The sequence below is a fragment of the Micropterus salmoides genome, unplaced genomic scaffold (genome assembly GCF_014851395.1).
Source record: "Micropterus salmoides isolate LMB-PRFRI ecotype aquatic unplaced genomic scaffold, ASM1485139v1 Ms_hic_scaffold_2, whole genome shotgun sequence".
Taxonomy (NCBI): Eukaryota; Metazoa; Chordata; class Actinopteri; order Centrarchiformes; family Centrarchidae; genus Micropterus; species Micropterus salmoides.
This window is the reverse complement of record NW_024041150.1, coordinates 6,463,161-6,472,817: the sequence shown is the minus strand read 5'-3', so window position 1 is coordinate 6,472,817 and position 9,657 is coordinate 6,463,161. Positions and strand designations below refer to the sequence as shown.

The 9,657-nt window shown below is 41.5% G+C and overlaps 1 protein-coding gene across 1 annotated transcript; it reads right to left on the bottom strand.

Annotated features, from left to right (window-relative positions):
* Positions 1-1,347: 1,347 nt before the first annotated feature.
* Positions 1,348-7,946, bottom strand: LOC119911401 (circumsporozoite protein-like). Its single transcript, XM_038730295.1, has 3 exons — positions 7,792-7,946; positions 3,241-3,624; positions 1,348-1,999 (listed from the first exon to the last, which is right to left on the bottom strand). Exons 1-3 carry the CDS (start codon positions 7,826-7,828, stop codon positions 1,947-1,949), a joined length of 474 nt encoding a protein of 157 aa, XP_038586223.1. The 5' UTR covers positions 7,829-7,946; the 3' UTR covers positions 1,348-1,946.
* Between the last annotated feature and the right edge of the window lie 1,711 nt (positions 7,947-9,657).

Sequence of the window (9,657 nt, the reverse complement as noted above, 5' to 3'; positions counted from 1 at the left end):
GTTGATCATATGAAAAAGGAGTGTTGTGGTGGCAGCCCGGCTGACGGTGAGCGTCCTGGTTTTTTCTACTTTTTATCAGTTTTTCTGCTTTTTTCCTTGGTTTTCTGTTCTCTGCCCGCCTCCCTGTGTTTTCTCCCCTGTGTGCTCTCTCTCTCTCTCTCTCTCTCTCTCTCTCTCTCTCTCTCTCTCTCTCTCTCTCTCTCTCTCTCCCTCTGCTCCTGAGCCCAGCCAACTACCTGCACCTGCATCTCATCAGCCACCTCGTCAGCCTGCCACACCTGCCAGTAATCACCTCATGACTGCCTGTATTTCAACCCCGGTTCTCCACACCATCCTCGCTTGATCGTCGTTGCTCCATACCTGGTGCCACCCCCACGTTCAGGCTTTCATGTTTCTTGTTTTTTTCACATTTATCCTGTGCCTTGTCGCTGTCTTCCCTAACCTTGTCTGTCTGTCTCCCTCCCAGGTACACTCACCCCCGTCCTCCGTTCGGCTGTGCTCATCCACCGGCCCACTCCTCCTCGGACTTCCCTCACGGCGTCCTCCCTGTTCCCCCGCCTCTCCTCGCTTCCTTGGCCCCTGTGTTCCCCGGCTCCCTGGCCCCCTGTCTCCTTGGTTCCCCGTGCCTGTGCTTCCCCCGACGTCCTCCTCTCCCTCCACTCCGGTCCCTCTCACCCTTTTCCCCTCAATAAACCTCCTTCCCTCAGAGTGCTGCATTTGGGTCCTCTCTGTCCATACACCGTACAACCTCATAACAAGGAGTTACTCATTCTGAGTCAGCTGCCTTCTTCCCTCCTTGTATTTCTGATGCAACATGCTGGTTCTTGTTGCCCACAGAAGTCACATCTGCCTGAGTTATGTTTACCTTTTTTAACCGAAGTACCGTTTAGTCCAGTGAGTCCAAATCTGAGTGGATATAGTCTCGTCTCTCGCGTTCCTTCCTTCACATCTCGTTTCTCCCACCTTTCCTTCACTCTGTTTAATGATGTTCTTGGTTTCTGTCTTTCTGAAGCTAACTACCAACTCCATGTGATCTCCTTTCTGTTCTTTCATTGCCTTTGCCCCATAAAAACACGATTAAGAGCCGCCATCTGAACTCTGATGTTCGTTGTACCTGGGGTCTGAATGACTGCTCTGTAACTGGCTTGATGAACTTGAGTCTGGACAAATGATTTAGAACTAAGACTGCTGGGAATTTGAGTTTTTAAAAGGATAACAGTGTTGTGCACCTATGGTTCTGTGTAATGCCTGTCACTTTGCCTATAACTAGGCTGCTGATTGACCTGACCTGACCACGGCGTCTCCATGTGGTCGTGCTTAAGCTGACATTTACAGAAAACACAGGTGTCAGTGATTAAATGCTTTATTCAAAGTTTTACCTGTTGTTACATCTAGATTTAGCAAAGTAAACCTGACACTTGTGCTGAAAATGCATTAAAACGTGGTGTGAGGAAGAGACAGTAAAAGGTGCCACGGAGGAAAAGCTCAAAATCACAGTCTGACCGCAAACATATCATCAGCTAGCATTAGCCGTCTTCTCCATTCCCTAAATCATGACCTTCATGTGCTTTGTGGCTTGTATTTTATTGTTTTTTGAAAAGGATTTTTGCCCATAATACAACTCAGGAAAATTAATCAATCAAATATCAAATGTTATGCTAACTTATTTGATCAAGATGAGCTCTTACTTAATATAAGTAAATATTAAGTAATATAAAGTGTTCTTACATTTCTGTTAGTGTACAGATTAACACACAAGAGACTGTACAAAGTGTTCATTCATCAGTGATCTCATAAATAACAAGCATTAAAAGTCTTTGAAAAAGCTCAACATCCTGACAGCTGAGGTCTCGTTACAGACGCGGATACAGACTGAAGGTGAGGTCGGTTGACTTTCAGCAGAATCTGGTTTCTCCTCAGAGGTCAGGATGCAGGTTTCTGTCATTTTAATTCCCTGCAGACATTTCATTGGCCACATCCGACAGATCAGAGAACAAATCTGAGACGGAACAAAAGACAACAGTTAGTTTCGCTTGTACGATCTTTCTTTTGCCTGCTAGACCTTTCGCAGGGAGAGAAACACAACCTATGAACATAAACTTCACTCCACCAGCTGTTTATCTCCATCATGTTCATACAGCAGCAGTGGGTGGAGACAGGCAGCAGTTACTGTAAATGATGTTAATATTTGCTCCACATTTGGATGGAAAAATCCTGTCACCAGAGACGACTGCGTAGTAAATACATCAACATGTAACAATAACATATCAGGAGACACATTTCAGTCACATTAAGATTTAAATTGATATTTTCATGAACGATGTGATGTGCCACACTAGTACTTTGTGTTTTTACTGTCTTTACTTCAGTAAAAGTACTAATACCACGCTGTAAAAGTCCTGCAGTGAAAATGTTACTTCAGTATGACAGAATAATCAGGAGAAATGTCCTCAAAGTATTAAAGCAGTAAAATCTTGTCCTATTCTCTCTCCTCAGGTTCTTCTTCCTCAGTCCATTGATTGTTTGGTTTGTAAAGATTCTGCTGTCACAGCCCAAAGTGACTCCTTCACAACCAACAGTCCAAAACTCAACGTTATTAACAATCATTCAGAGAAAAAAGGAAAAGCAGCAAATTCTCACATGAGGAGCTGAAATCAGCAGATAGTACTAAGTAGTTTAATTTACAACATCAGATTTGATCAAATTCTTTGTAAAAATCTTCATCTGTCACATAAATGAAGTGCAGAAAAAAGTGCAGGACTACCCTCTGAGATGTAGTGGAGTAGAAGTACTGATATTTCAATTTTAAACTTAAGTACAGTACCTAAGTGGACATAGTAGTAATGCTGAACAAATAATTGATTTAAAAAAAAATGCAATATGGCCTGGTGCAGTTCAAATCGCAGGAGGTGCAATATTTCTAAAAGTGTTATATGTGTCAAAATAGCATTTTAAATCGGACATTGTGGTGCTGCAGAGACATCTGGCCTACACATCCCGTTCTACAGACGTAAGGAAACATCTTTTGTTGGTATCACACCATAATATAAAATATTTTTTTCATTGAAAATGATAATTGTGGGGAAATGATCGTTCTGTCTGGTATCGCAAATCATATTGGAATTGTGATATCAGTAGAAATAATCGCTTATATTATTTCAAGTCATCGTCGTTATTGTCATGACCTGTAGAGGTCGCTGGTCAGCCGAGGTCAGTCTGTGGCTCACTCTCCATACGTACCGTCATTCACTCCTCCACTCGGTCCTTCAGTTCCTCCACTCGGTCCTTCAGTTCCTCCAAACTGCACTTCATTCCCTCCACCTGTTGCTCCACTCCCTTCCTCGTTTCCTCCGGCAGCACTCGCTCCCCCCTGTTCAGCAAAGAGACCTGCAAAACCTGAAGCTTTGGATTTCCCATTGTCGTCGTCGTTGTCAAAGACCTTTGAGAAGAACCCTCCCTTCTTCTCCTCCGGCTTCTTGTCATTTCCGGATGAGAAGATTCCTCCTTTCTCCTTGTTCTTCTTGTCGCCGCCTCCAAAGAGCGACAACGACCCCCCTTTCTTCCCGTCCTTGTTCTTGTCACTCACACCCAGAGCGCTCTTCACGGCTCCTTCCACCACACCTCCTGCAGGGCAAACAGCATCCCACCGTCAGCTCACATGAAAACCACAAGATTTAGCCCACAGAACCAGACGGGCGTTTACCTCAGAGAGCAAAGAAGAAAATTTAGTGTAGATATTTATGTTTAAATTGTTTTATTAAGATACACCTTGAGATGCACTATCTCGTTTTCGAGGAGGTCCTAAAACACATCACAGCAGAACAGTGACAAAATAAAAACAAAGTACAACTATTCATTTTTCAGGTAAACACACACAGACCCACAAATACAGAGCAACAACAACAACAACAACAGGAAAACACAACAAAACTAGAATAATTACAGAAATCTAAAGAACTTTACAACCACTAGATGGTCAATATGGCCAGTAGTACAAATGAAATTGTATGTAAGTGGATCACCAAATAATAGTACTATTAACTTTAGTATAGCGTATACAAAATGTGACTGCTTCATTGATTACACCAGACAGGGTGTGCTTAAACATCCAAATGATTTAATGGATCTAACATCAGAGGGTAAGTTAATCCAATCTGCTGGGGCTTTAAACATAAAAGCTGTTTTGCCAACTGATTTCTTAAATAAAGCTGAGCAGAGAGCCTCAACTGATCGTTTAGATTAACGGGAACAAGATACTGTTGTAAAAAAAGAAGGGTAATTGAAGAAAATACAAGTTGAAACCAGTGAATTTGTCTTCTTATGTTGAGAGATGGCCATTTAAGAGCATCATACATCGTGCAGTGAGGCGTGAGAAAGGGACAAGGACGAATCTGCAGTCTGACATATGCTGTTTTAAGACGGCCAAGGTCTGAGTTTTAACAAACAACATCACAATAGTCAAATATCGGGAGTACAAGGTGAGAGGCAAGTTTCTTACACACACTATGTGGAAAGCAGTTATGAGATCGATGTAGAACATTAATTCCACAGTTTACTTTACGTAAGACATGATCAATATGTGTTTTGAATGAGATCAGAATCAAGCCATACACCAAGATATTTACATTTGTCTACTTTATGCAGAGGATTTTTATTTATAGCCTGTTTGCCCCCAGCAGAAAATAATAATTGAGGTAAATACTTTAAATGGCAGCTGAAACTAGAACAATTCTTGCTCTCATTAGTTATCCATTATTTTTGGTGTTTGGCCTTTAAAATGTTTATCTGATGGGAACGTCAGTCTTTCTGCTTTTGTTCAGACTGATAGTCTCAGCAGCTGTTGGATGGATTGTGATTAAATGGGTTCAGACCTTCATGTTCCCCTCAGGATCAACTGTTAGAACTTCCTTATCATGCTAATGTGTCCAGTACTTTGGTTTATGGGTAAATACCAGAAGAACTGATGACTTTCCCATCAGCCTCAGCTGCTAACTGGTGCACCAACTCTGCAGCTTTGTAGTTTATCAGAAGGACATAAAACATTTTTATGTTTTTAGTCTAGATTATAAAGTAGAGGCAGAGCAGCTGTTTGCTGCGTAGAAGCTAAACGCCGTTTCTCCAGGGTTTGTTTTGACTCTTGGGACACCCAACAGACCGGCCCCTGATGACCTGAGGGGTCTATGTAGGGTTGGGTTCAAACTGTAAAAACATTTTGGCCCCAAACAGTTTAGTGATTTATTGAAATCCATTCTCTGTCATACTAGCTACCTTGTGAATATAATAAAAATGTGGTTATTTATGATGGAGGGAGGCTCATACATTCTTCATAGTCACTCAGGGACGATCAATGAAAAGCTCTGGGGAGAGTCAAGATGAAAGAAAATCCCGTTAAATGTCTGTATGAGGTTCAAAACATCTGATAGAAACAACATCAGTCCAGTTTTCGGCTTATTACTGTGTAACCAGCCTCTAATTAGATCATTGGTATGTTTATGTCTCAGCAGGAAGCCAAAAGTAATAAAAACCCAGAACAACATCGAAGCTACACAAAAAGAGAAGACTTCACCAGAAGACTTCTCAGCTAAATGTAATGAGACTTTCTACAGTAAAACGTTTTGTCTGGCCAGAACTCACAACATAAAACCCTCAGGCTTCAACATTTCCAAAGAGTTGTTTTCCCAGGTTTGGACACACGTTTCCTCTCAAGATGCAGGGTTTCCACCTGACAACAGGGCGTCTATAAACCAAACAAATGTGGACCATGAAATCCCCCCCACACCCCTTTTAAACAAAGATTATAGGACGGTCCAGCTCTGATCATTAGCTGTATATAATTAAACTTGTCATGAATTGTGTCTCACATCAGATCTTTGTTTTGACAGATCTGTATGATCCGCGTTATTCTCGTTTTCAGGTGGTAAAATCCGGAAGGTGCACATGTTGTGATGTGTGTGTGTTGGATCTGATTATTTGTATGTATTTGTGTAATTTGTCCTGCAGTCAGGAGCCGATGAGTACGAGACGAAACTGAATACTGAAAACACTGAAATACCAGCGCATCTGTGCATGTAAAATTATTTCAGTTCACCCGGAAGCTGTTGTAGTGAAACAGGAAGTTTTAGATACCTGTCCTAACTTTCAAAATAAAAGCACGAGGAACATTATAAAACATGGATTTTTGTACGAGTGATGTTCCTTGTAGTGACGGATTGTGAAACTATATGCACGATTAATCACAGATTAAGGAACAGTATTAAGTTCAATATCCCTAAAGCTATGGTGATTATTATTATTTATTGTCCGTCATGTAAATATTTGTACTTCACCTTCAGATATTTCATAAACTTCATCTATGTCTGCTTATTCACATGAAACCTACAACACTTCAAAATGGATATTGGATATGTTACACATGCTGCACACAAGGAGGTAAGCCAGAGATCGGACAGTGAAGCCTGCCTGAAGGGTTCCATGCAGGCCCAAAACCTGAGACACCCCGTCGCACATGACAGATGTTACCGTCTTGTTTAGATTTTAAACTCTCAGCAATCTAAAAAAAAACTATTCGTCCATCAGTGACGCTGAGTTGGTGTTTGACAGGTGAGTCTCGTAGGTGGGCTGATTAATCAGTGATGATCCGAGTCAGACAAACACGCTGAGACATGAGAGTTTTTGTTGGCGCAGCTACCAGAATTACGGTGTTTCTGCCGATGTTCTACGTCATTAATCCACGGTTGTGCTGCGTGATTATGCTTAGAAGACGCTGTTGCCAACAGGAAGCAGCCCTGTAGTAGTATTTTATTGGTCCAAAACTGGCTTCAGTGCTCTCCATTCAAATCAGCGGGGAGGCTGCGTCCAGTCTGTCTATGGCTGCACAGCACCAGTGACTTCCTGTTACAGTGAAACAACTTCCGGGCGCACTTCAATCTTTTACATGCACACGCTCAGATACACACAAGTAGCCTGCATCCTCCTGTGTGTAAAGTTGGTGGCGTGTAACATTTTCAGTGCGTGTGCGCACATTGTTGGTACACGTGTTTTCACCCTGAACAACACTAAGAAAGTTCTGCAGTACTACAGGACACAGCCAGCTGGGCGGCTTCTTTCCCCGACAAGAGAAGGGGGCACAGAGCATTAAGAGAGGTTTAAGTGTTACTGTAAATGGCTGAAGAAGTCAGCATTTAGTTTTAACGTTCTCCAACACTAGCTACTTATATGGTTATTTATGATGGAGAGTCAGACATTCTTCATAGTCACTCAGGGGAGACTCAACAAAAACATTTGGAGCTCTGGGGAGGACTGATTTAATAGAAAATCCCATGAAATGTCTGTATGAGGTTTAAAATATCTGTCAGAAATAACATCAGTCCAGTTCTCTCTGACATAAGCTTACTTCTGTGTAACCAGCGAATTATTCCCACTTAAACTTCATATTATAGACGATTAGATTATTAATATGTTTGTGTCTCAGGTGGAAGCAGCAAGAAGCTAAAAGCAAGAAAAACAAAACAACAAAGCTAAATGAAAAGTGGACTGAACACTAAAAGACCTCTGTTAAACATATCGAGACTGTCAACAGTAAAACATTAATATAAGAACATTTAAATTCATAATGTGAAAATCTTCAGGCACATTTCCAAAAACTTTTATTTCTAGATTGATGGTTTTACACATTTTTCCTCTAAGGCTGCCAAAAAAAGCCTTTTAGATTTCACCTGACAACAGTCTATACACCAAACAAATCATGCACATGAAAACACAGATCTCCCCCCATCCCCTCTCTTTACTCACCCACTTTCTCTCCCACCATGTGCGCAAATTTGTCCATCTCTGTCGACCTGCTGTTGGTGTTTCTGTCGTCTGTCTGTCGTTGGTGTGAAGGGAGAGGTTGAGGTGTGTTTTCTGACAGGTGCAGGTGAGACTGATGCTATCCTCGCCTCTTTTGGTCAACGCCTCTCAGGTCTCTCCTCATTGGCCGTGGAGGAATGTCTGCAGACAGGACCGACCTGTTCCACCTGATCTGACGCTTTCACCTCGCCAAGAGTCAGAATCAGGCCACACACAAGGCATATTATTCACAGACCGACTTCATCATCACTTCATAACTTCTGTGTTGTTGTAGTAATGCGAGGAGCAGCTGAAGCCCCGAGTTCTGACTGCAGGTGTTTGTGTTGCTGCAGTGACAGGAGCTGATGCTGCGGCGCAGGTTAGTCTTGTTACAGCGAGACTAACAGTGAGAGGCTCTCTCCTCCCTTTCTGTGAAAAATGCATGACTCACTGTAATACTATGAAACACACACCTCATCAGATAAAAGCCACTTGAACCAGAAGAACCGGGCGGCATCGGCTGTTCATAAATCTGACCAAAACAGACATAACATGTAAACATAAATACACTCACTGGCCACATTAATGCAATCCTCCTGCTCTGTATCCTCATAGTTACCTGTATGTTCTGTAACAAAAGTAAATAGGGGGGTAAAAACTACTAAGTACTAACAAAGTACAGTAACCTTCAATTTTGTATACAATAAAGCATAATTACAAGGAAACAGTCTCAACTAGAGAAGGCTGTAAAAGCTGGATGTTGAAAAGCTGATGCTAAACTGCCCTGCAGGCTTTAGATTCTCTGAAGAAGCTGATGACGGGGTATGAAGGGCTGGGGAAATGTGGGAAAGTCTCTCATTAGTATAAATGGGGAATGAATAGAGTTTGATTTGGTTTGACAGCTTGGCTTTTATTCTCATCATACCTGCGAGTGACCCTGTGAGGGGAGTCGAGGTTACTATTTTTAATGACATTAGTTTAAAAAGTTTCCAAATTTTAAAATCCAAAGTATAAATTTCATGATCTCAAATTTCAATAAAAAGAACAATTAAATTTATGATTTTTACTATAAATTAATGACTTAATATGAATAAACCAACAGTAGGTGACCAACTTTAAAGTATATATTAATAACTGGCTATTTAAACCCAACCCCTTCTCATGCCAGGGCGCCACATACGCCTTGCAAAGACCCCTTGGCGTTGCTTTAATGCCCTGGGTACCCTTTAGTGTAATTTATGTAAATGTAGGGCTCCGCGGTCAAAGTTAGCAAGAAGAGATATGCAACATCCGTTTAGACTTTCAAAATAAAATGTTAATGATGTGAAACAATTTGAATGTCGTGAAAGATTTAGGAACCAAAAGCACTTTGTTAGGGTTAGAAATTCTCATGGTTTGGGTTAAAATAACTAAGTTTGAGGGTTTGAGTTGTAATATACATATTCATTTGCTTTTAGCCATACACTGTTCAAATGGCATGCACAGGTGTTCACATTGTTCTGTTATATTAATCCTTATTGTTTCTTTTGTTACCGTGCTGGAGGGAGGTTCTTCCTGGAGGAGAGAAAGGCGTGGCCAAGGGTGGACTGTTATATCCTGTGGCCTGCCAATCAAACCGTACCATGTGCTGCCATGTTGAAGGGGGATTTAGGTGTAGTTTGTATTAGTTGTAGTCGGAGGTTGTGTGTGAATTGGTCTGACCAAGCTGCTGTATACTTTATGTCCCCTGATGTCTCATTCAGTCAGGTCACTTTGTGTAGTTTACTTTTGTTTTGTTGGTTGCTGTTTTGAGTATAGCTATATTTTGCTGACCTATTTTATAGGCCTAGA